The sequence below is a fragment of the Capra hircus genome, chromosome 11 (genome assembly GCF_001704415.2).
Source record: "Capra hircus breed San Clemente chromosome 11, ASM170441v1, whole genome shotgun sequence".
In the NCBI taxonomy this organism is placed as follows: Eukaryota; Metazoa; Chordata; class Mammalia; order Artiodactyla; family Bovidae; genus Capra; species Capra hircus.
The window spans coordinates 80,554,273-80,581,880 of record NC_030818.1 but is presented as its reverse complement, the minus strand read 5'-3'; the positions used below and the strand labels follow the sequence as shown (position 1 = coordinate 80,581,880).

Below are 27,608 nucleotides of genomic sequence, written 5' to 3'. Positions count from 1 at the left end.
CTCCGCCCGCGCGTGCGCGCTGCGGAGTTTTCGCGCCACTGGAGTCTAGGAGGCGAGGCCGGAAGTACTCTTGGGCGGGCAGTGGGGATGCTGGGAGGAGCGCCGGGGCGCTGCGACTGTGGGATGCGCGGAGGGGTCGGGGCGGGTGAGTTGCCTAACTGAAAGCGGGGAGAAAAAAAAAACTACCCTGGAACCTTAACGGCGGCTACAGTTCCGCGCATGCGTACAGCGACTGGCTGGGCGCCGCCGCGGCGTGTAAGGCCGCGGTCGCGGAAAGGCGGAAGTCACTTCCCGGAAGAGGCGGAGCCGCGTGGCTGAGGCGCCGGATTCAAGTGGTTTCCGGGAGGTTTCCAGGCCTGAGTGCTTAGCCTCCGAACTCTAGGCTTTGCTTGGGAAGGGAAAAAGAAAGTTTTCGTTTTCTGTTTTTTTTTTTTGAGTAGAGGGAGATTTAGAAACTTGGAGGCAGCAGTAGTTAAAATTCAGACCAAACTGGTAAATGACAGAAGGGCGTCTTTCCAAAAACCAAGGAAGCAGGGTTGTCCGGGTAAGTCCCGCGCGGATCTGTGGAGAGACGGCCCCGCCCAGGCCCCTCTACCCGCTCCTTTGCAATCTAGGGGCGATTGAAAGCTGGTTGGAGGCGAGCTGTGTTCGCGTCCTTATCTCGCCCTCCGCTCTTCGCAGGACACCTCCCGCCGTTCTCTCTGGGTCGAGTAGGACCGCGGCCCGGAACTCCCGGCCTGGCCCTGGCTCTCCGAGCCCGGGGTCTCCCCACCCCGCGGCTCGCCCCCGCGGGGGAGATATCCGCCGCCGCTAAGCGCAGAGCCAGGGCCCCGTGGGGCAAAGTCCCACGCCAGGTGCTAGGCCATCCTGGGCGAGCCTTTCTCGATCACCCTGTGGGCACACTTGGGTGTTCCTCCTGTTCGGTGTTAACTCTGTGTTTGAAAATAACTTCCCTCGTAGCAACTACCTTAAGGCTTTGTGGTTGTTTATATATACAGTCTTTCTTTCCCGCCCCCACCCCCACCAGCTCGTGCCTGGTTTACATTGTAAACCCTCTCAGTAAACATCGGAACTAAAGAAAGTAAATTCCTTGGCTTAGCTTTCAGTGCTTTGCTTCCCACTTCAGTCTTTACACAACTCTTCCCGTGACATGCTAATCTAGCTATGTAATCCACTTTCTGTACTCCAACACTTCCTTTCTTGATGGAAAAAAGATATTTACCGCTAACCCAGAACACCCCCAAAGAAACTGATGTCAAACTTAAGGTCTCCAATAAAAACAATTCCTACCCCTTTACTTCTAAAGATAATCAAATATATGCCCGATCCTAGCCCTTGCCATGACACACATACGACACAGTCAAAATAGATGAAAACTACAGCCTCTGGCCGAGGTGGTCCTTGTTGGTAAGAGATGGGAAACACGGTTGGGAGGTCTGTGCTTAGCTGTCACTTCCTTTAGGAAGCCTTCCTTGATGCCCTACACTAGGTAAGCTGCCTTCTTCAGATCTATATACTCCTCTTCCTCTATTTAACCTTACTTCTGTGCCTGTACTTGTCTCCTTGTTGAAATTCCCTTTTTATCTCTAAGCTCACCTAACCACAGTCCTTAAATGCAGGGCTTGATCTTTTTCACTACTGTATCTCCAGTAGCAAGATGAGTTCTGGTAAATTATAAGCATTTAATAAGTGTTTACTATTCAGCATGTTAAGCCTGGGTTATATTATGCTTCAAAGTTTAGGCTAAATTCAGATGAAAATAAAACAAACAATAAACATAGCATTAGTTAGTGAAATTATGTGGTATATCCTATACAGTATAATCCTGTACTGAAATAAATTTTATACAGTTTACCAAACTTTATATGAAAATACAGTTATCTACATGAGAATTGGGAAATTAAAAGTATTTCCTTCTTTATCATTAAAAAAGATTTCTAATGTTTATGCCTAAAATAAAACTGGAAAACTGTTTAATAAAATGTATATTTTTACATAAATAAGACCATTGACCTCTTTTTGTGTTCTTTAAATTTGATTCATTAGTGGAATTAGCAAGGTTCTGTGCTTTTCTCACCTCATTCAGTTTTATAATTAACCAATAAAAGCTTATTAGCTTTTAAGGAAGTTTTAGGAGCATAAACTGATTTATGGGCACCATATGGTTACATCAAAGGATTTGGTTTTGTTTTAATCTGAAGGGGATTCTTAAGCTCTTTCTTTAAACTAGAAATCCATGTTTTTTCTACCAAGTGGTAATAATCTGAAATAGAGTTTAAATACCAGGCTATCAAAATTGATGATGAGATTCAAAGAATGTCAGAATCTTGTGATTCATCTTTTTTAACATCTCTCATTTTGTAGATGGGTTAAATGTCTTCCCAAGGTTACACATACAGTTAATGTATCCAAGATCAAAATTGTAGGTTTTCTATCCCAAGTCCAATGCTTTTTCACTAAAGCAAATAAATTGAAACCACTAGTAAGGCTATAAAATTATTTGCTATAGGTTTCTCTGACTTTCTTATTCACATAAGTGTTCTTGCATCATATTAATTCTATAGAATTAAGAATAGGAGATTTTTTATATAAATAATATACATTGATTGCATGAGCAGATTGATGTCAGTGAAGTCATTATGTTATAAAATATGAGTAGAGACTCATCAAATCCTACACCACAAAAAATTTCAAATTGCACCCTATTGAAATAAAAACAGAACATAAAATTATACAGTTTAGGGTGAGTTTGCTATGTGCAGTGTTTTTAAATTTTACTCAATGCTGAGCTATTTTCAGGTAACCTTTTCAGGTTGATCATGACCTCATGCAAGAACCATCAGTTCTATATTTAAATCTTGTACCTGGATATCTTAAAAATTGTTACATTCTGTCCCTTTTTGGAACTTTATATGCTTTACAGTCTTACCATTGCTACTTAATATCACTTTAGAGGCAGAGCTGGTGCCAAGAAAGGAACAAAGAATGAAATGGCTTCTGTGTGTAGCTTCTAATGATTGTGTAGGAGTAGGAGGTAAGGCAATGGCACCCCACTCCAGTACTCTTGCCTGGAAAATCCCATGGACGGAGGAGACTGGTAGGCTGCAGTCCATGGGGTCACTGAGAGTCAGACACGACTGAGCGACTTCACTTTGACTTTTCACTTTCATGCATTGGAGAAGGAAATGGCAACCCACTCCAGTGTTCTTGCCTGGAGAATCCCAGGGACGGGGGAATCTGATGGGCTGCCATCTATGGGGTCGCACAGAGTCGGACACGACTGACTGAAGCGACTTAGCGGCGGCAGCAGGAGATAATAAAAAGTGGAAGCAGGGAGGCCAGATAGGAGACTGCAGAAAGAACTAAGGGAATTTTCTTCAGAAATTGGGATTTAGAGTGTGTTTTAGAGACAAGGGCCTTGCTGATCAAGTTGCTGTTAGTAAAGAGAACAATCAAGAATGACTGCTAGGTTTTTGGCCTAAGCAACTGAGTATTTGGGAATGACTAAGGGTAGACAGTTTTGAGGAGAGATGGTGGAATCAAGAATTAGATGCCCATTGTCAGTTCAGTTCAGTCACTCAGTCGTGTCCGCCTCTTTGTGACCCCATGGACTACAGCATGCCAGGCTTCCCTGTCCATCACCAACTCTTGGAGCCTGCTCAATCTCATGTCCATATTGTGTATCCATGTAAAGATAAAGTAGGAGGTTAGATTTTCTTTATCAATAACTTGGAGAAGGGAATTCCCTGACAGTCCAGTAGTTAGGACTGTGGGCTTCTATTGCAAGGGGCTTGTGTTGGGGAACTAAGATCCCTGTGCAGCCTAACCAAAGAAGGAGTACAGTTTACATTTCAGTCCTATACATAAATGTGTGTTTGTGTGTGCCATGACAAACAACACTGCACTATGTGACACCCAACACCCTTATTCGTCACTGTCTATATTAGAGCCGTGGTTGGAAGGAGTGAGCTTTAGATCTGGAAGGGCTGGGGAAAAGATCTACCTTGCCTGAGACCAGGTGATTCATTCTTAGGTGTTCTGCAATAAACCAGAAGGTGTGACTCTCATCCCTAAAAAAGCCATGCTGAAGTCATGTTTGATACTGATGCACTCATAAAGTTATAGAACATTGCTTTTTATTGACCACATATTTGAAATATGACTATATCCATATTTCATTACTTAATATTTAGGCAAGACAACCTTGATTCTGCATCTGCTGCAATGTCACCCACATTCAATCTGTGGGCTTTCTTGTGAAATAGATAGTACAAGCACTGGAACCACCATTAGCTAATGCTTTCTTCTCTTTTTAAATCTACAATACTCCTTCTAAAGTGACATATGAGCAAAAGTTTGTGCAGCTCTTCTTAAAAATGAGTGCACAAAATACTACTTGTGGTAACACTGGCCACATTTAAAATTAAGATTCAGAAAAGCTCAGAGAAGGACAACCATGCTTCCAGCATTTATTTTCTTTGCAGTCATGTACAACTTGAGAGCATTTACTTTTACTATGGACTCTGTTAAAGGAGCAGACAATACGGTTGCATTTTATTTAGAATTGTTTTACATTATGATGATAGTTTTTTGTCTTAATATGTTTTTATACCCTTGTGTTTTTAGAAGGAAATAAGGTCATTACTCAGAGGATATCTGTAATATATGTCTAGTCCAAGCTATGATTTTTCCAGTAGTCATGTATGAATGTGAGAGTTGGACCATAAAGAAAGCTAATTGCCGAAGAATTGATGCTGTTGAACTGTGGTGTTCGAGAAGACTCCTGAGAGTCCCTTGGATTGCAAAGAGATCCAACCAGTCAATCCTAAAGGAAATTGGTCCTGAATATTCATTAGAAGGACTGAGGCTGAAGCTGAAGCTCCTATACTTTGGCCACCTGATGCGAAGAACTGACTCATTGGAAAAGACCCTGATGATGCTGAGAAAGATTGAAAGAAGGAGGAGAAGGGGATGACAGAGGATGAGATGGTTGGATGGCATCACTGACTCAATGGACATGAGTTTGAGTGAGCTCTGGGAGTTAGTGATGGACAGGGAAGCTGGGTGTGCTGCAGTCCATGGGGTCACAAAGAGTTGAACACGACTGAGCGATTGAACTGAACTGATCTGTTATGTAGTCAGACTGAATCTTCAAATGCTACATAATAGTTTTTATCAAATAATAAAGGAAAAGAAAAACAGCTATCAGTTCAGTTCAGTTGCTCAGTCATGTCTGACTCTGCGACCCCATGAATCGTAGCACGCCAGGCCTCCCTGTCCATCACCAGCTCCCGGAGTTCACTCAGACTCACGTCCATCGAGTCAGTGATGCCATCCAGCCATCTCATCCTCTGTTGTCCCCTTCTCCTGCCTCCAATCCCTCCCAACATCAGAGTCTTTTCCAATGAGTCAACTCTTCACATGAGGTGGCCAAAGTACTGGAGTTTCAGCTTTAGCATCATTCCCTCCAAAGAAATCCCAGGGCTGATCTCCTTCAGAATGGACTGGTTGGATCTCCTTGAAGTCCAAGGGACTCTCAAGAGTCTTCTCCAACACCACAGTTCAAAACAGCTATAGATGTTTAATAAAGGAAAACTTGCATATAGAAAATACCAAAGCAGGTTACGATAGCAGAGCTTAAGCTAATTTTTTTTTAAATATCATGTGCATAGAAAACAGTTTTAACAGTTTTTTTTTTTTGAATAGTGAAACTGTGCTCCTGTGCTCAGTTGCTTTAGTTATGTCCAACTCTTTGCAACCCCGTGGACTGCAGCCCTCCCTACAGGCTCCTCTGTCCATGGGATTTCCCAGGCAAAAATACTGGAGTGGTTGCTGTGCCCTCCTCCAGGGGATTATCCTGACCCAGGAATCAAACCTGCATCTCTTTTGTGTTGCAGACAGATTCTTTACTGCTAAGGCACCAGGAAAGCCCAAATGGGACTGTAGGTCATTTTAAAATATTTTTCTTTAAAAAGATGTTTTATTTCCCCACAATGAACATGTGTGACGTTGTAATTTAAAAAGCCAATGCTCTTTTTTAAAAAAATAATTACCTATTCTTCAAGTCTTCATTTTCTATCTCCCCTCCACTTATCCATCAGTTTTCCTTCATTAATCCTGTGTTTTTGTCTTTTGTTCGTGTGTTTGCATTCTTCCTTGTTTTTGTCTCTTTGTTTTTTCCTGATTACGATAGAGGACTAGTCCTATTCTCTCTTTAGGTATGTAGATCAAGGAGTGAATACTCAACAAGACAAATACACATTACCAGTTCCTTCGATTTTTCTCTGCATTTGTTAGCTCTTATTATTCACTGGAGCAAAGCCAATTACCACCCTTTGGGATGAGGGTAATTTTTCCTTTTATTTTCCAGATTTCATTCAGTATTAATGTGATCATGTGAAAAATTTTATTGTCAGCCACTGCTACAGGCAGCGTGGAAAAGAAGAAAGAATGAAGAGAGACAACCATTGACATTTGGTGACTTTAAATTTTAAAGTAACTTTATTTTTCAGTAATACAGAGAAACATATTGGGTGACATGAGTGGATTTTAAGGACAAATCCAGCATGCTATATTCTGCTGATAACTTTTCAGCTGCTGCATCAGTATTTTTGTAGCCACTAAGTGTATTACCACCATTTTTAATGTTTCAGGTATTCTTGATTCATCCTGAAGAGCTGACTAGTAAAAGAAAATGAGAATACTATTTATGAATCACCCCCAACTAGCTCAAAATACGCTGTCTAAATTTTTGTTCTGAGCTTCTATGTCTTTTAACAATCTTTTGAAAAGTTTGTTTCAAATAGCAGATAACCACCAGGATGGGAGTAAATGACTTGTGGCAAATTTTGGAGCCTGTTAAACAACACGTCCACTTGCACAGTCTCAGTGGGAAAACCATTGCGGTTGATCTGAGTCTCTGGGTGTGTGAAGCACAGACAGTCAAAAAAATGATTGGGACAGTCATGAAGCCCCACCTCAGGTAAAGTAAACATTCTCAGCATATAGGTAGGTGGACTTCTTGGTTTTGTTTCCACTTCATTTGTTTTGTTGTTGCCATTTTGCATTTTGAGATTTTAAAATGTATTCACATGCCCATATCTGCCATCTCCATATTGTGTGTGTGCGTGCTCAGTCAGTTGTGTCCAACTCTTTGCAACCCTGTGGACTATAGCCCATCAGGCTCTTCTGTCCATGGGATTTTCCTGGCAAGAATACTGCAGTAGATGGCCATTTCCTCGTTCAGGAGATCTTCCTGACCCAGGGATTGAACACATGTCTCCTGCATTAACAGGCAGATTCTTTATCACTGAGCCATCTCATACTGGTGACTCACAAATTTGTACTTCATACCCTTGAAGCTCCAGACTCGTAGACCTGACTGCCTATTTAACATATCCCCTAGGATGTTCCAGTGACTAAAAGCCAGGAATTTGGGAGCCATTCTTCCCCTGCTTTACCTCTCCCCGTATCTAGTCCATCTGAAGTCTGGCCAGTTCCCCTTCCAGAACATATGTTGCATTCACAAACTTCTCTCCAGAAGCACTACCTCCGTGTATGACAACATCTCTTATATGCCCTGTTGAGATGAAGTTTTCACTAGCTTCCCTCCTTCTTCTCTTGGCTTCTTCCTCCTCCAAACCATTTCCCACATAGCAATTAGAATAATCATAAATCTCCTTTGCTAAAAAACAAGCAGTGGTTTCTCAGTTCAGTCTACTGAAAATCATAATAAATAAGACATTATTGCATGTAGCATTTTTGATACTAGTGTCTTTGCCATTATGTCATTCTGCAGTGTTGACTTCTGCTATTCATATATGATGATTAAAGTATCATTAACTTTTTCTATTTCAGGAATCTATTTTTTCGTATCTCATATTTAACGCTAATGGATGTAAAGCTGGTGTTCGTTATGGAAGGGGAACCCCCCCACCTGAAAGCTGATGTCATCAGTAAGAGGAATCAGGTCCGATATGGACCTTCTGGAAAAACATGGTCTCAGAAAACAGGGAGATCACATTTTAAGTCAATCTTGAAGGAGGTAAGCATTCGGGCCTGATTCAATAATTCTGATTTGAATTAAAGAGTGTATTTTACTGTAATAAACTTTGTTGGTCAATATCTTTAATACTTACTGTCTTCACTAAAAGGCCAATGTGAATAGAGAAGAGAGTTTATGCTTTGGAGTGAAACACCCATGTTCAAGTTCCGATTCTGGCATCTAGAAACTCTAGGGGCAAGATTTTTAACCTATCTTTACCTCATTTCCTACTCTGTAAAATGAGGGTAATAATACTTTACAAGTTTATAGTGAAAATCAGAGAAAATATATCTAAAGCAACTGGTTCATAATTGGGACTTAATATGTTAAGTTTCATGAAATCTTCAGCACTTAACAAATTCCCAGAATAGCAGTCTCATTAATTCATATTTTACTCATTCAGGATTAATAATAGTTGATAGATAGAATTTGATTTGGCTTCCCTCAGGGCTTTGTAATTATAAAAAGTTATTATTTTAATATGTTTATCTGTTATAAAATATATATCTTAAAAAAAGATAAATCTATAATAAGATAAAGTGTATAAGTAAAACAATAGGAAGCTATAACTATTTTGTATCTTTTTAAATGTGTTTAATTTTTAAAGTTGTCATAATCTTGCACAAGTAATTTTTATCTTGGACTTTTCACTTAATGTAGCATACCCGTATTTCCCTGTTACCATATTCTATTCAGAATTATTACTTGTAATGGTTGTACTTGAAATCATTCCCCATGGTTTCAGTTCTTCTCTATTATACATGAAATCGTGAGAAACTTTTTTTTTGTGAACATAGCTTTTTCTTGTGATTTGAAAATAAATTACCCAAAGTGGGCTTGATAGACCTAAGTTTAGGAAGGATTTTATATAACTCTTGCCAACTACTTCCTACCAGTACAGATATGAGATAAGCAATTTCAGTGCATCCACAAAATCTTTGGATATTAAAGTTCTATCTTTGTACTATTATATGCAAAGTCAAAGACATTTATTGGTTTATATAGTACATATAAATACATATAATACATAGTTATATGTCATATTCTTTTAATGGTGAAGTTAAACATTAAGTTAGTTTTAGTCCTTCTGTAAGTAATGACCATCATATCCTTTTCCCACTTAACCTTTTTGAGGTTTTACTATTGTTTTGTTCAATTTCTTTATAGGCTAAGGATATAAACCTTTTATGATATTTGTTTTGAGTTCACATCCCTGTTTTTCTTCTTAAATGTTGATTGAAATTTTAATTTCTTTTAAGAGACATTGCACAAATTAATAAGCTTTTTTCTCCAGAAGTTTTGTCCAATTTTTTTCTATTTTTTATTTTCATGTGATTAAAAAAAGTAATTTTCAATTAGTGATTATTCCATCTTAATGACTATCAATAATTGAAGAAAATATCTGTACTGTATTCTAATTATTATATATCAGTTCCTAGAAATATCTATGGTTCACATACTGAAGGCATTAAACACCCAGTATAAAGCAAAAAGGTGTTTGTCTTTTTGAGAAAATGCTTCTATTCTTATTTCTTTATTTCACCAGTTGTGGTGTACTTAGACATTTTATGTTGATTCAGTGTTGCCTGCCCATTAATCATTATCATATTTCTCTGCAGTCTGTTGCTAGGCCTTACGTTCTCCTAATCTAGTGCCATTTTTAGTTGCAAGCATGAAAAGCACAAATTAGTCCTCCAAAACAACCTCTACCCCACATCATCGAGACTTAGGGCAGGGAAAATTCCAGCCAACCTCATCACAAATTCTGTGCTGGCTTTTGAAAAGAGTTAGGAGGACATGCACAAGAATCTTGGAGAAGGCAATGGTACCTCACTCCAGTACTCTTGCCTGGAAAATCCCATGGACGGAGGAGCCTGGTAGGCTGCAGTCCATGGGGTTGCTAAGAGTTGGACATGACTGAGCGACTTCACTTTCACTTTTCACTTTCATGCATTGGAGAAGGAAATGGCAACCCACTCCAGTGTTCTTGCCTAGAGAATCCCAGGGAGCCTGGTGGGCTGCCGTCTATGGGGTCACACAGAGTCGGACACGACTGAAGCGACTTAGCAGCAGCAGCAGCACAAGAATCTGGAATCTCTTGTTTTTTATGAAAGGATACTTCTTATCTAGGGGTAAGGAAGAAACAACTATGTTTCAGTTGAGCAGCACCTATAACAAGTCTGTCTCCCTAAGGTCGCCTAGCTAGAGTCCTGAAAAGTACCCTTTTTTTGACTTGGTACTTTGTCTTTCTGAACCTTGTCCACCTTGGGCAACATCTGGCAGAGGTTTTTTATTACATAATATAACATGTAAACAACCAATTAAAACAAGAGATATTTATTCTGTCCCTCTAGAAGCAAGTAAATAGCCACTTTTCCTCACCATACCCAGTATTCCCCAATGATAGAATGAGAGTGTGACATGCAATAAAAAAGAACGCACCAAGCTGTAAAGCTGAAGCTACCCAACAGAGTTAAATTCATAACCCAAAGAAAGCTATAGCAGATTATTTATACATCAGGAGGTTGATAACAAACATCCTGCACAGACTTGTGACTTCCCTGGAGCACTCCAACAGCCGGCCCCTGTGTGGTTTCCCACAATAAGAGTTTCATTGTACAGGGGAGGTGATAAAAAGTGAACTTTTAAGTTCTCAAGCCAAAATTGTGTACTTGCAACTTCTTCAGAAGAGCTCATATTGGGATGGTCATCATGTGAAAAGGATTGCTATAGCTTTACAAATGTAAATGTTAATGTGATTAATTATTATAATTTAAAGATATTTCCAAATTCTTGAGATAATACTGAACAGTGAAAATTGAATATTTGTTACTTTAAAAAAATAATTTTTAAGTTAATATTTAATTGGATATAGATTACTTTTTAATTGACATCAAAATTTTTAGCTTTTCATTACAGAAAATTTTAAATAATACAAAAGTAACCCATCACCAATCTTTAAAAATTATCAACTTGAGCAATTTTGCTTCACCTATACTCCCACCTGCTTCCCTACTTCCATATTATTTTGAAGCAAATCCCACACATAGTATTGTTTCTCTTAATGGGTCAGTACCTTTCTCTAAAACATACGGCTCTTATAAAAACATGACTCAATACAGTATTCATTAATGTACATAAAAGTTCAGCAATTATTCATTCTTTAATGCTCAAAAGTATTTAGTGTTCACATTTCCAATTATTTCTTAAATATCATAATTTAAAACGTAACTAAAAAGCTATTAGTATTTGTAATATAACAGTAAGTTAAACACCATAAAAAGCAGCAATGCAAATGTTCCTAGATTTGTTGCACCTACTTTTTCTTTTCAGTGTCTTGATATGCTGGAATGCTTAGGAATTCCGTGGGTCCAAGCTGCTGGTGAAGCTGAAGCCATGTGTGCCTACCTCAACGCCAGTGGTTATGTGGATGGCTGCCTCACCAATGATGGAGACACTTTTCTTTATGGGGCCCAGACTGTTTATAGGAATTTCACTATGAACACCAAGGTATTTTTTCTTTCTCTTTTTCAGCATTTGTTTTAAGAACTAATTTTTTAAAGGGGATTATTAGAAGATTAGATAAACTAAAACGTATAAAATGCTTACCGTAATGCTTGTGTTTTTTTTTGTGTGTGTGCACATGATCGTGAAGTCTTGTCTGACTCTCTACAACCCTACGGACTACAGCCCGCCAGGCTCCTCTGTCCATGGGATTCTCCTTGCAAGAACACTGGAGTGGGTTGCCATTTTCTTCTCCAGGGGATCTTCCCAACCCAGGGACAGGACCAGGATCTCCTGCATTGCAAAGGGGATTCTTTACCATAATGCTTGGTACACAGCAATTGCTAAATAAAATGTTTACTCATATTAAAAATATCACTACTGCATGGTTCATTCTCTTTTAAATGTGGATTTCTCCAAGAACTTGATTTGTTTCACATGGTATACTTCTGAATCAGTTTCAGTTATGTGTTATAAAATGTCATGTGATATGTATTGCCTTGAACCAGAATTTCCACTGTTAGTAAGCCTCAAAACACCTCCAAGTATGCAAAGAGAGATCTATAAGGATGTTATTAGTAGTTGCAGCATTGTCAATACTTACAAAAACTTGGCAAACAACCCAAATGCCCATTGATAGGGAATGGCTAAATACAGCCATGGTTTTCATGGAGGCAGGTACTATACATGGGACATATTCATTCTAACTGTTCAAGGTTGAGCAGGGGAGACTATGGACATTTGATCGAAGCCAGGAAAACTAAGCCATTTGCCAGAGAATTCTGTTATCTTTCTGAAAATGCTCCCAGTGTCCCCATTGAGAAAAACTGTCTTGGAGTCCATCTAGTATAATAGTAAGCAGTCATTAAGGCCTAGGTGGCTCTGGTAGTAAAGAACTCACCTGCCAATGCAGGAGACATGAGAGATGAGGGTTCAATCCCTGGGTCAGTAAGATACCCAGGGAAGAAGGCATGGCAACCCACTCCAGTATTCTTGTCTGGAGAATCCCATGGAGGGAGGAGCCTGGAGGACTGCAGTCCATAGGGTTGCAAAGAGTTGAACACGACTGAAGCAACTAAGATATCCAAATGTATTAGTGAGCAAGAAATATTGCAAAATAGTATTTTTATACAAGCCTATTTTTACTGTAAATAAGCATTTGTATATATGTGTTAGTTTCTTAAAGGAATATGCGTGGCTATCAATAATAGTTACTTCAGATGATGCGTTTACAGGGAATGTCTACTTTCTATAATATACATTTTATGTTTAATTATGTAAGATGAAAATCTACTTTTGTAGACACCAAAAAACAAGAAGAAAAAAATTGCTACTATAGTTTTTTTAAAGCTATTTTTGAAACTTGATTTTATTTTCAGATGTTAAAATGTTAGGTTATATGAAGATTCTGGTGATCAAGATAATTTTGAACTTTTAGGATAAATATTTAGAGGCAGCTTTGACAAATTGGAGAAGGAAATGGCAACCCACTCCAGTATTCTTGCCTGGAGAATCCCATGGACGGAGGAGCCTGGTGGGTCCACGGGGTCGCAAAGAGTTGGACATGACTGAGCAACTTCACTTTCACTTCACTTTGACAAATTATGTTTTACAATGTTGATTTTGTTTAGTTTTCTGAAGATGAAACTAAAGCTGTGCCTTCTTCTAGGACCCACATGTTGACTGTTATACAATGTCATCCATCAAGAGTAAACTAGGTTTGAATAGAGATGCTCTGGTTGGGCTGGCAATACTACTTGGCTGTGATTATCTTCCAAAGGTATGCTGAAATTGTATTTATTTAGTATTCATAGTGGCTTTCTCTCATACCTTACATGGTACATAAATATGAATATAATATGGTATTATATATTTAAGGATCTAATTTAGATATGGGTGTAATAAACTATTCAGTAACTAAAATAATCAATATTTCAAGTGACATTAAAATGCTCGCTCACTGTGACACTGAATGTTATAAATGAGAATAGAATCATAACTGGTACTACAGCCTGAATCTCAGTATACTATTACTCTTAAGAGATCCATATTCACATTCGACTGTCCTTTTAGAAAAATAGGAGCTACTCTTTTCTTGTCTCATGCCAATATTAGTTTCTATCACTGTTTGTCTGTGTTCTGGTTTTGAATCTCCATAGTAACTTTTTAACTGTACACATGCTCCATGTTATTGTTACTGTTGCTAGGCAACATGATTATTGAGCTAAGTCATTCATCCCTCTATGCCTCTTAGCACTGCATTGAGCTTTGCTCATGAAAGCCTTTTTATTTTATATCTTAAGATAACAATACATACTCAGTGACAGGTATAATAGGTGAGGGATGTATTAAGAATTAAAATCATAACCCCATTCATAAATATGATATTTAAAAATACAAAATGTTTTATATTGTAACTCCTGCTATTTTTATATAGCCCCATTATTATGTCCATGCTGATCATCTTTGTATCCTTTTAAAATCCTTCATTATACTATAGACTGTATACCTAAGAGAAATCTAAAGAGGGATGACATGTATTTTTTTTCACTGGGGCATAGAAGAGGGAAAAAATAATAGGATAGTAAAATTATTAATTCTGATTTCTAATCTGTGTCACCAGTGACCAAATAGAGAAATCAATAATGTTTTTAACAAGAAAAGAAAACAGGAGGAAAAAAAGCTGTTAAATAATGCACAAAAATAATTATTGTAGTTCTCATTCTGAAATAGAAAATTACTATTTCCTATATGTAATTGTATCATAATTAAAGTCTGGAAACAACCCAGTGTTGAATATCATAAGAAAAGATTTGCAAACTTGAACTGACAAAAACCAGTTTCAGCTATAGTGGTATTTATTACATTATAGACTAGCCTTGCCTGTTTGATTTTTTATATCTTTGCAACCAAAACTGCTATCTATTTATATCATTGTACTTAATGATCTTTAAGACACTACTATAATAACATAATTTGCTGAAAAAATTTTTGGAAAAAATCTAATATGTAACTAAATGCTAATACAAGAAGGGTCATATGCAAAATATCTAGTAACTGGTTTACTAAAGACATAGGCTGTAGAAATGGAATGAGCTTCTGGTACCCTCTGTTGTGCCATGTGTAACCCTAATCCTCGGTGTAGGTGGGTTGGGAAGGGAAGTCACATTAGGGAGAAGACTCCTTTGCCAGCAGGCACTCAGGATATGTGGTCAGTGACTGTTTACTAACCACTTTGGAAGTATTTTAACACTGATATGTCTATCCTGATACATATTGGCTAAAGAGCAGCATTGCTTACAAAAACATATTAATAAACTTTTATAGGAACTAGAAGACTCAATCTAAACCAGAAATTATCATGGGAATATACTTATTTATGTAAATAGATAGATGTGTGTATATATATAAATATATAGTATTAGAAATTAAATGTTTGTTTTAATTTTCTTAAGTTAAAATATTATCAAAATAATGAACATAGAAAATGAAATGCTGTTCATCTAAAATGCTGTTCCTCCCTCTCCTAAAATAAACTGTAAGTGCTTTTGTATGTAACTCTGACTTTTTTGATTACATAAGTTAATACTATAATTGCTATTTAACCTACAAATCTAAGCCACACCATATTCTCTTCTGCAGTTTTCATTTACACCTAACAATGCGTCTTGCACACACAGAGTTACCTTCTTCTCTGAGCTGCACAGTCCTACGTTGAATGAATGCATCATCCTTCAATCTGTTCTCTAGTGATTAACATTTGAATTTATTTTCCCACTTTCTGAAAGGGAGTCCCTGGAGTTGGAAAAGAGCAAGCATTAAAACTGATAAAGATTTTGAAAGGGCAAAGTTTACTTCAGAGGTAACTAAAAATTATTTTTGCTTATGACATTAGTCTTCTAGTCTTGTTGAATTTAATAGTGTATACAATAAGTATTGGGCTTTCCAAAAAAGGGTTTTGTATTTTTAAGCTGATCTATATTTCATTGACAATCACTTATTTATTCTGATGTTTTCCAAAGAAAGCTGAAAAGAACACGTCCTAAGCCATGCTTTGTATCGTCAATATTATTAGCTCACTACAAACACAAGTAGGAAGATGTCAAATGGGTTTATTTATAACCATGGACATTTGCCATAAGCTATCTTAGACTATTTTATTAGCAAGTAAAGATAAACCAACATAATTTTATATTTAAAATTATTTTTATATAAATACTTCAATATTGTATTTTTCTATAAATGAAATGTCTGACATGTTGCAAATATTTAATTAGTAACACTTGATGAGAAGGTTTACTTCACTACCCTTTGCTCTATATCCACACATTGTAATGAATTTAGCCTACATGGTTTGAGGATTCAGGCTTCTCTGGTAGTTCAGAAGGTAAAGAATCTACCTGTGATGCGGTAGAGCAAGATCTGATCCCTGGGTCTGGAAGATTCTCCTGGAGAAGGAAATGGCAACCCACTGCAGTATTCTTGCCTGGAGAATCCTATGGACAGAGGAGCCTGGCAGGCTACAGTCAATGGGGTTGCAAAGAGTCGGACATGACTGAGCAACTAACACTTCATTTGAGGATCCAGGAAAATTAAGAGTATATTGAAGTTTGCAAACTCTGCTGTTTTGTTTTGAGCTTTCAGAACGAATCTATCAATTATATTTGCTTGATGAGGGCAATGTTTTATAAAAAATGAATATTGATGATAATAAAGCATAGAATGAATAGAAGGAAAGGAACCAGGACACTGAGACAGTTAAAATAATCTTGGCCTCCAGTAGGTATAAGATAGTAAATGAAAAGAAGCATCAAGTGGTAGAAATGAAGATTGGAATGACCATGAGAAAGATTTCAGATATTCATGCTCTTTCCTAAGATGCCTCTCTTTCCACTGTAAGACTAATGATATATCTAAGACTTTAATAAACTCATTGTTAATATCAGCAATTACTATTTTCCAAAGCAGGAAAGCAAAGGTGTACTTTGGCATGGGGATGAATCAAGGAATGATTTGGGAATTGTGAAGAATAAAAAAGGAAAAGCAAGCAAATATGACTCTTCAGTTCAGTTCAGTTCAGTAGCTCAGTCTTGTCCGACTCTTTCCGACGCCATGAATCACAGCACGCCAGGCCTCCCTGTCCATCACCAACTCCCGGAGTTCACTCAGACTCTCGTCCATCGAGTCAGTGATGCCATCCAGCCATCTCATCCTCTGTCGTCCCCTTCTCCTCCTGCCCCCAATCCCTCCCAGCATCAGAGTCTTTTCCAATGAGTCGACTTTTTGCATGAGGTGGCCAAAGTACTGGAGTTTCAGCTTTAGCATCATTCCTTCCAAAGAAACCCCAGGGCTGATCTCCTTCAGAGTGGACTGGTTGGATCTCCTTGCAGTGCAAGGGACTCTCGAGTCTTCTCCAACACCACAGTTCGAAAGCATCAATTCTTCGGCGCTCAGCCTTCTTCACAGTCCAACTCTCACATCCATACATGACCACTAGGAAAATCATAGCCTTGACTAGACGGACCTTAGTCAGCAAAGTAATGTCTGTGCTTTTGAATACGCTATCTAGGTTGGTCATAACTTTTCTTCCAAGGAGTAAGTGTCACCATCTGCAGTGATTTTGGAGCCCAAAAAATAAAGTCTGATACTGTTTCCACTGTTTCCCCATCTATTTCCCATGAAGTGATGGGACCGGATGCCATGATCTTTGTTTTCTGAATGTTGGCTAACTATAAATCATTCTTATTGAGACAGTTTCAGCAAAGGTGAACTTTTGGCAATATTTTATGTTTGTCTTCACAGTTGAAAATAATGAGATTATATTTTCTTATAATAATCTGTCATTCTGATTTTTATTGGTTTAGACTAACCTTCCCCTGAGTTTTAAATTTTTTTATGTTTTTATGTTCCCAGGCTAGGACAGCAACTTTACTGCCAAAGGGAAAATAAGTAGGCAAGTGGAAAGGATCAGAATAGCCTGACCTTTGAGAACATGACAGTTTGGTAACCTTAGTATTTGTTTGTTGTTTTTTTTAAACCATTTTCTTTTAAAGGTTTAATCAGTGGAATGAAAAATCTTGTTACTCTAATTCACAACCAGTACTCGTTAACAAACTGGCTCATTGCTCTGTATGTTCCCATCCAGGTAAGCAGACATAAGGAATGATATCTCTAGAACACTGCTGTCAAGCTACCTATGTTTAGTATATACCTATGTTTCATCTCTATTCCTTTGGTACTTTTTACTTACCTACCTTCCTTACCAGATTAGGAACCCGCAGAGTCAGGAATTGTGTCACATAGACACAGTAGACACCCTGTAAATACTTACTGAATGAAGTAATGTCATATCAGTGATAGATATAGGATAACTGTAGCTTCAAACTGCATTATCAAAGTATTTCAGTGTTAAAATTATGTTTTCAGTGTAGAAATCCATTTTAAGAAAAAATTGTACTGATAAATCTTAGGGGAAAATGGAAGTATTTTTATATCAGTGTTTTGTTTATCTTTATATGGTGTATTTTTATTGTGTGTGAAGATAGTGACAACATTAATTTCTAATACATGTTCACTGTTACTAAAAATAGCTTGGATTCTCTTCATTAGTCTTGGTTTAAAAAATGATGTTCCTGGGAATTCCCTGGCAGTCCAGTTGCTAGTGCTCCATGCTTTCACTGCCAAAGGCCTGAGTTCAATCCCTGATCAGGGAACTAATAAATAGACTAAAAAAAAGCCCATTTCTCTCTTTGCAATATAAGAATTATCTTTAAAAAAAAAGATGTGTCTGACATATACTGGGTTAAAAAAGCCTTTTGCTCTCAGGAGAGATTAGGAGATGATGTTAGCTCATCTTTTAAAAGAAATTCTGCTCTATCTATTTTTCTTAATATATTTTCATTGGCATTTAAGAATTATAGATGATAGCATGGAAGAAATAAATGTTCTTATAGATAAGATGCCATTCTGCAGGGTGGTTTTTTTTGTTTTTTGTTTTTTGATGCCTTATGAATGGTGGTTTTAGGTTATATCACTTATGTAAGCTCTCATGTATTCTCAAGACAGTGCTGAAGGTAGTCATGCTTTCCTTTTAATGGTCACTAGGGCCCAACATCCAGGCCACAACCAGAATTTGTTTATATTCCAAGCTTAGTTTAAAAATAACTATATAGGTAACTGAGAGCTAGCCACTAGCAGAGGTAATAACTGCTGTATTCCTTTTGTATTCTTTAAAGAATTATTCTATTGACTAAATAATTTTTACCAACAATATCCTTCTTGTATGTAACTACCACGTACTCCACAGTCTTCCACTGATTACTCTAAATGTACAGTTTCATATTACAAGTTAACACTTGCAGATAGAAGAGTAATTTACGAAAAAATAAAATAATGTCAGTGATCGTAACAGCTAAGGACTTAGTTTATCCTAAGAATTACTGTTGTGTTTATTACTCTATTCAACCTAAATGTGTTGAAACCCTTCTATATGCTAGGTGTTATGCTAGGCAGTGTTTGTTATTGAAAATTTAGGTAAGGCAAAAAAAAAAAAAAAGTATATAGAAGATAATTCTAAAAGGCAGTGAAAATTATACTTTTTGTGTCTCCGTAAAGGTTCATCTAAGGATCATGAACGTATTGGATGCAAATTATGTCAAACTGATCGATACTGTGAACCACATGATCATGAATACTGTTGTCCTTGTGAATGGCACCATGCAGAACATGAGAGGCAACTGAGTACAATAGAAAACAATATTAAGAAGTAAGGTTATATTTTTGTACTCAGTGTTTTCTGCTGTGTGACCTATTTATATACCTTTGGTTGAATTATTTCCACATAACTTTCCCTCATGTGTAGATTAATAATGTTTCACAAAATCCCTTTCTTGATTCTGTTCAAAAGTTTGGCCGTCTTATAAGATAGTAATTTAATAATATTTCAGTGAGAAGGTTGATAACTGGTATACTGTGCAAGGACACTTTTCAGTAAAGGAGATGAGATTAGAGGTGATGATTTTCAGTTCAGTTCAGTCCCTCAGTTGTGTCCGACTCTTTGCAACCCCATGAACCGCAGCACATGAGGCCTCCCTGTCCATCACCAACTCCCGGAGTCTACCCAAGCCCATGTCCATTGAGTCGGTGATGCCATCCAGCCATCTCATCCTCCTTCGTCCCCTTCTCCTCCTGCCCTCAATCTTTCCCAGCATCAGGGTCTTTTCAAATGAGTCAGCTCTTGGCATCAGGTGGCCAAAGTATTGGAGTTTCAGCTTCAGCGTCAGTCATTCCAGTGAACACCCAGGACTGATTTCCTTTAGGTTGGACTGGTTGGATCTCCTTGCAGTCCAAGGGACTCTGAAGAGTCTTCTCCAACACCACAGTTCAAAAGCATCAATTTTTCAGCACTCAGCTTTCTTTATAGTACAACTCTCACATCCATACATGATTTTAGAGTCTATCTAAAATTGCCTAATTAATAACCTGTATATAACTTATTTTCAGAAAAGCTTGCAGTTGTGAGGGATTCCCATTCCATGAGGTAATGAATAATAATTCAACTATGTATTTATCTCAGAAGGTTTTTATAAAAGTTTGAAGTCTCCATTCTTACTTTCTCTTCTCTTGCTAGGTTACTCAAGAATTCCTTCTGAACAAGGATAAATTGGTGAAGGCAGTCAGGTACCAAAGACCTGATTTATTATTGTTTCAGGTATCTGGAAATAAACTCTTACTTTACAGTGTAAAGTTGTATACTAGAAAGATAAGAAGGGGTAATCACTTTGATTGCTCTGAGAGGAGGTTTGAAGTAGATAGCTGTTGAGTGCATGTGTATTTTGCAGGCATTTATATCTACTTTTCATTCCTTTGTCACACAGTAGCTATAAATTGCAGACCGTAAGACAAATCACAGTTACGCTGTTCTTTACAAGACACCTTAAAGGCCATGTGCAGATGTCTTGTATTCAGGACTGTGTTGAGGGAGAGATGCTAATAACTGGAGAATGTAAAGATCAAGCATATTGTTTCGGAAGACAGTATAGTTTACAAGCACATTGACCTAAATTTAAATTTGGACAGTCTGTCACTTACCATGTAACCCTAGATATGTGTTTTCCTCAAAAATAGAAACAAGATTACCTATCTTGTGAAGTCACTTTGAGGATTAAATGAGACTATTTGTATTAACCCCTAGTACAGTAAGTAGAAAAACAGTCACTCGATAAATTGTAACTGCTTGTTGCTTAGCTCTACCAACCACAGTAATAATAATGGCAACCAACATTTATTGAACATTTAAAATTTGATATTATATTTAACACATTGCGTGTAATCTTCCCTAACTTCATAATCCGTGTGCTGGATTGTATTTTTACAGAGAGAAAACCTGAGGCTGAAAGAGGTTAAGTAATTTACCCATCATCTAGGAAATATGCTGGCATTCAGACCCAGAACCCTCACACTGAAATCACTGTGCAGTATTGCCTCCTTAGGAGGCTCACTGCTTATGGGAATCTTCCTGTTGACACAACTTTTAATATTAGTTGTCTCTTACGGAAAAGATAAGATCACCTGAGAGTGCTGTTTGTTCACCAAGAGATAATGAAGTCTTATTATATTTTTTATTACATTTACAGAGATTTACTCTTGAAAAAATGGAGTGGCCCAATCACTATGCATGTGAGAAATTGTTGACACTGTTGACCCACTATGACATGACAGAAAGGAAGCTCGGTCGAAGGAACTCTAATCAACTGCAGCCGATTCGGTAATATAAAGAATTGTATGGACAACTCCCTATGTTTTCATGGGAACATCTTATGATCTAAAGTATTCTTCTTAATATCTTTAATAGCAGGATATATCAATATATCTCTTTGTTTTAGAAGAATGGAGGAAAGGTCTGCTGGAATATTAAAAGCTTGTTCAGGGGTTAGTGTCAAGATAACATAGTAAGTTGATGCTTTGATACTTTTCAGCCTCAAACATGTAGTAATAATAGACTGTTAAAGAAGTATAAAAAGTTGTGCTGTGCTAAGTTGGTTCAGTTGTCTCTGACTCTGTGCGATCCTGTGGACTTTAGCCCGCCAGGCTCCTCTGTTCATGGGATTCTCGAATACTGGAATAGGTTACTGTGCCCTCCATGGGATCTTCCTGACCCAAGGACCTGTGTTTCTTATGTCTAACATGCAATGGCAGGTGGGTTCTTTACCACTAGTGCCACCTGGGAGGCCCCTATAAAAAGTTGTAGCTAGGCTTAACTAGGTAATTATCTCAGTGTCAGTGGACCAGAAAGGGAACAGAAATGTAAAGTAAGTGGAGGGGCTGAAACTGAGAATTGGTGACTCTCAGTGAAGGTATATGATTATTCATTTTACTATTCTTGAAACTTTTCTTAATGTTTGAAAATTTTCAAAATAAAAAGTTTTGGGAAAGTATTAAAAAAGATAAGTTCCAAAGGAGTCACAATCCATTAGCGTACATCTTTGATGACAATAGTAGACGTCAGAATGATGGAGTAATATTTCAAAGCTTTGAGTAAAAATAATTGGCAACTGAGACTTCATTAAAATTATTCACTGGTTGGCAAGACACTTGCAGACATATGAAGATTATCTGATAAGATCTAACAATTATAAACACTATCTTTTAAATAAGCAAATCAGAAATAACTATACAGTAGTTCCTTACAGAATCTTTAGAATATTATTAAAACAATAAAAATTAGTGGGCATTGAGTTATTCAATCAACAAATTAAAGATTTCCAAATAACTCATGCAATTAGACCCCATTAGATGTGGTTTGTTTGTTTGTTTTTTTCAGAATCGTTAAAAACCGAATCAGAAATGGAGTTCATTGTTTTGAAATAGAATGGGAAAAGCCTGGTATGTACATACTTTAAGGAAAATTTATAACATTTAGTCATGTACGTTTAGCAGATATCATATGTAAAACGTGTGTATATAAAAAAGAAATGAATCACATACATCGGTGTCCCTGTACTATATGTAACTCATAGCAAATTTTAAATGTCTTAAATGCATATTCCTTTTGTAGTTAATGTTTACAAAAACAATATGGAAATGGTTTTGATGTCTATCTGTAAAGAAAATACTACTACAAATAGTCTGGTCATTGGATTTCACTGTATAATCAGTTCTCGAGAAATGAAGGTTGCTGATAGAATGAAGCACCTGTGGTCCTTCCTTTCCTTTCTTCCTTTCCTTCCTCTTCTTTCTTTACTGTGTTTAGTTTTCATGGGAATTTATAGTATCAAATGACTCTTATTTTCTGTAGACAGAAATACAGTGAACTCTGAATTAGTTCCAAAACTGAAGGCAGGGGAAGAACTGAGCACTTAAAATGGAAAATAATTCCAAATTCATTTCTGTTTGGCTTTGAAATTAGATTGTATAATTACATGTGACTGAGTGAGAGAACAGATTTGTCAATAAGTTCTAGTTGATGAACGATAAAGAATTACGTAAGCTGTTCAAGGGAATAGTAGAAAAGTAGCTAAAGAATTTTGAAAACCATATAGAAACAATTTCACCTACTACAGTGTATTTTCAGGAAAGACAATGCCATTAACCCAGTTTGGCCATGCATCTCTTCTGTCTAGAACTCAGGGTTAGGTGCCCACTTTCATTTATCCTTGTTGGAGTTATCCCTTAAGGAGAAAATGTACCCCAGCTTGCTTTAAGAAATACTCTTAAGTTCACTTGTTTCCATTGTTTCTTCTTTGGACACATTAACTTACATTTCTTATGTAGTTTTGCCCTCATATAGGATAAACATAAGAATCTAGTGTACTATTTATGTATCTCATTGTAAATGTACACATTAGCATTCTCATTTTTGTTTATTGAGTTCTTGTGAGTCCAAGTAAGCCTGGGTATTTCCTTGAGAGACTGATAATCTTTGAAACGCAATCTGGAAAATGGTAATAGTTTTGATGACCTTTCAGTTCTGTCCTTTTCAGAAGCTACTACTAAAGAAAACCAATGTTAAAGTTTTAGGAAGTTGTCTGTTTTCATGCTTTATCTGGAGTTTTACACTTGTTATACTGAATTAAAACTGACTAACCTTTCTCTTGACCTCTCGGCCGCCACCCCTGACCTTGGGTGAGGGACAGCCCCTCTTGGCCACTGCAAGGAGATCCAACCAGGCCATTCTAAAGGAGATCAGTCCTGGGTGTTCTTTGGAAGGACTGATGCTGAAACTCCAATACTTTGGCCACCTCATGTGAAGAGTTGACTCATTGGAAAAGACTCTGATGCTGGGAGGGATTGGAAGCAGAGGAGAAGGGGACGACAGAGGATGAGATGGCTTCATGGCATCACCAACTCGATGGACACGAGTTTGAGTAAACTCCGGGAGTTGGTGATGGACAGGGAGGCCTGGCGTGCTGCGATTCATGGGGTCGCAAAGAGTCGGACATGACTGAGCGACTGGACTGAACTGAACTGAACCTTTCTCTAAGCTGTTCCTACCATCTCTAAAACAAGAGAAATTTAAAGTTGTAATTTAAATAGAATTTCTTTCCAGCTCTTGCCAGGTGGAAAAAGATCACTTCTGTATCAACAGATTATTAGAATAGAGATGTTGTACAGTAAGATTTTCAGGGACTTCCCTGGTGGCTCAGAGGTTAAAGCGTCTGCCTGTAATGCATGAGTTATCCATTTGTTAATAACCTAGTTGACCTGGTAAAATGAGTTACCTGGGAAAATGGAGTATTTCAGATCTGTTATTAAGGTGGTTTTATTGTATTTTTAATCCATTAGAACATTATGCTACAGAAGATAAACATGGAGAATTGGCTCTACAAACAATAGAAGAAGAGTCATTGTTTGAAGCAGCTTATCCTGAGATTGTTGCTATTTACCAAAAACAAAAGTCAGAAAATAAAGGGAAGAAACAAAAAAGTAAGTATCACATTTGATAACTATTTATGCTGCACACATAAAGGAATTGTCCTATTTGAATCTACCTTGTCCAAATTTTGCTGATTCTGTAAAATCAATAGTAAGGATTATACTCTTGCTCCTTTGTCTTGACATACTTTGTTTTAAAATATGAAAACCTGGAAAAAACTATTCTGCTCTGAGTCTGCTAACTTAACTGAGTGTTAATAATAGTAATTACACTAACCATTTATTGAGCAATTAGTATGTATAACATATTTAGGATTATAAATATATTTTATTTCCCAGAACTCAGTGAAGAAATTTTAACATTTTTATAACATGACAGTAATAATACTAATTCTGAAAGAAAATATTTTATAATATTTTATTAGTAATTATTTTGTTATAATTAGGTATAAAACAGTTTTCAGGAATGCCCTGAGACAAAAGAGGCAAAAATTGATCATATAGATTTCTGATCTGAACTCTTATTTACCCACATTAAAGAAAATAAAATAGATTTAAAATAGATTTCCCACTGTCCTTTAAGATATTATTCACTATTTTAAAAAATACTTTGCAAAAATTACCTTTATTACACGTAACAATAAATCCAACAGATGCCTGTGTAAAAAATAAATAAAATAGATTTTAATTGTATTATATATTTGTTTCTTTTCAGGCATGAAAATTAAGTCTAACGGAAACGGTTTGCAAGAATCAGATGAGATGATGAAAGTTCAGTCACATATGACTTTAAAACCCACATGGGAAATCTTTCCTAAGCAGAATTCCAAGTTAAGCTTGGAAATTTCCCCTGATTCTGCATCACCCGAGGAATCTATTTCCACACCATTGAATGTCTTGCTCTTACCTGAAGATGCTGTCTGTTTGACTACACAAGAGCAGTCAATATCTTCTCCAAGATCTTTGGCTGTGCAGCAAATTAAAGATATCAGTAAGTCTCTAATTGCAGAATCTAGTCAACCTAGTACCTCATCCCATAATATATCCGCAGTTGCTGATCTACACTTGAGCACCATCGACTGGGAAGGTACTTCTTTTAGTACTTCTTCTAGTAATTCACCGGCCATCCACAGGAACACATTTACTCATGGTTTAAAATCGGAACTTGAAACAGCTATTCCTGACAGTTTAAAAAATAATCCAGAGCAATTGTATTGTGAATCAGAACGGCACAACACCAGTGTTAATAAACTGTCCTGTTGGGATCTTCAGAAGACTAATCCTGAGGAGCACCTACTTTCTGGCATTAGTGATTTACATCTTCAGGATTTACCCTTAAAGGAACGAATACTTATAAAATCATATCCTCAGAATACTGTAGAACCAGATGTTGACCTAAAAACTTTCTCACTACTTACTATAAAAGAACAATGTGTTGCTAATAGTACTTCTCATTGTCCACCATATCTTTCCAAGGATCTTCTAGGAATTCATTTGCAAAATGAATCTAGAAACTGTAAAGTTCTAAAAGGAGACCAACTATTTCACGAAAATGATAAATCAAATACATCTGTACCCTTGTCTGTCAATAACCCAGGAATGAAAACCTCCAATGTTAGAACTGGGCCACCAAATGCTGCTTTATATCATAGTAGAAAAGCTGGCGTTCAAATCGCTCGGAAAACTGTAATGAAGAAGAGTGTTTGCCTTGACAGGCTTTCCTCTGATGAAGAAAGTGTCCCAAAGTTTGGGAAAGCTAAACCCACAACTCAAAAAGTGAAGCAGAGTTCTCAGAAGCATAGCCCAACCCAGCTCAAGAAAAATGATGCCAACAAATTGAGTGACCCTAAGTCATATATTAAAGAAATTGAGCAATGTGTCCAGGCTTATAAAACAGCTAGAAATGAAGAAGCCTGTCTCCCAGATGCCCCAAAAAAGCCTCCTAGTTTGCTACGATACCATAAGGATAAAGATGACTCTGGTACCTGTTTGGATAGTCCTCTTCCTTTAAGTCAGAGATTAAAACTAAGGTTCCAAAACACTTGAAGTTTAAAGTATTCAGGTATGACTTAGTATTCTAGTACTGTTAGCAGAAGCAGAAGGAAGGCATCTGACTAATGTGTAGTAGAAAATTTTAATGTGGTTCTATATGTTATGAGACCCTTGCCATTTTAATCAAAACTGTAATTAAAATGTTCCCTAAAACTTTGGTTTTAAAGCATTATCCTCCGTAGTGAGAACTCTAGATAATGTATATTTTTATAACATACTTTTTCCATTTAAAAAAATATCTTTATTGATTATGCTTTAGTTATATCCTTAAAATGTTTGCGTAGCACTAAACAGTAAATGCACCTTTTTGTTCATTTTTACTCATTTCTTCCACAAGCCTCTAAAGCATTTTTGGATATTACAACTTGTTCCCCAGAGGATAACTCTTTATAATTACCTGCATTCTCATGTCTTCTATTGTACCTTTCTGGGAGTTACATTTACTCTCTTTTTTTAAATTTATTTTACTTTCAATGTGAAGATACTTTCAACTGCTCTTCCAGTTTCAGTAATCTCATTCTCTTTTGTGAAATAAAATTCACAAAATTTTATATATAGTGAAACTCATGGTTGTAGTAGTTGATTAAATTTGGAAAGCTACTTCTTACATATCTCCAGAGGTTCACAGGTATGCCAAGTGGACAAAGATTTGAAACATAGGATGTATAACCAGAAGAGGATTAGAAACTTTCTCAGGATCATGCAACTAATTAATAGTGGTATGGGAACCAGATTTCTTTTTTATAGCACTTTTTTCTTTCCCTTTTTGTAAAAAAAAATGAATCTGTGGCTTCCTGGGTGGCTCAGGGTTGAAGAATCCTCCTGCAGTGCAAGAAACACAGATTTGATTTCTGGGTCAGGAAGATCCTCCTGGAGAAGGAAATGGGATCGAACCTAGGTCCCCTGCATTGCAGGCGGATTCTTTAACAGCTGAGCCACAAGGGAAGCCCAAAAATACTGGAGTAGGTAGCCTATCCTTTCAATGGATCTTCCCCACCCAGGAGTCAAACCAGGGTTTCCTGCATTGCAGGCAGATTCATTACCAACTGAGTTATCAGGGAAGCCCAAGGAAATGGCAACCCACTCCAGTATTCTTATATTATTATTATTTTTTTAATTTTTAATTTTTTTTACT

The 27,608-nt window shown here is 37.1% G+C and overlaps 1 protein-coding gene across 2 annotated transcripts; it reads left to right on the top strand.

Moving 5' to 3' along the window:
* GEN1 (GEN1, Holliday junction 5' flap endonuclease) lies at window positions 290-26,787 on the top strand. 2 transcript variants are annotated; one of them, XM_005686984.2, is made up of 14 exons: window positions 290-544; window positions 6,810-6,982; window positions 7,858-8,044; window positions 11,378-11,554; window positions 13,218-13,328; window positions 15,337-15,410; window positions 17,602-17,693; window positions 19,163-19,313; window positions 20,051-20,087; window positions 20,178-20,258; window positions 21,184-21,314; window positions 22,371-22,432; window positions 24,332-24,472; window positions 25,137-26,787. In XM_005686984.2, exons 1-14 carry the CDS (start codon window positions 497-499, stop codon window positions 26,465-26,467), a joined length of 2,796 nt encoding a protein of 931 aa, XP_005687041.2. In that variant the 5' UTR covers window positions 290-496; the 3' UTR covers window positions 26,468-26,787. The 2 variants fall into 2 exon arrangements, with proteins under 2 accessions (XP_005687041.2, XP_017911101.1); XM_018055612.1 differs by having other exon boundaries at window positions 6,793-6,982.

What these genes read in the sequence shown, in the direction of transcription:
- GEN1 (XM_005686984.2), top strand. Translation starts at nt 497, where the DNA reads ATGACAGAAGGGCGTCTTTCCAAAAACCAAGGAAGCAGGGTTGTCCGG. An exon ending in AATAGAATGGGAAAAGCCTG is followed by an intron (nt 22,433 to 24,331) that starts GTATGTACATAC and finishes TTAATCCATTAG; the next exon opens with AACATTATGCTACAGAAGAT. An exon ending in TAAAGGGAAGAAACAAAAAA is followed by an intron (nt 24,473 to 25,136) that starts GTAAGTATCACA and finishes GTTTCTTTTCAG; the next exon opens with GCATGAAAATTAAGTCTAAC.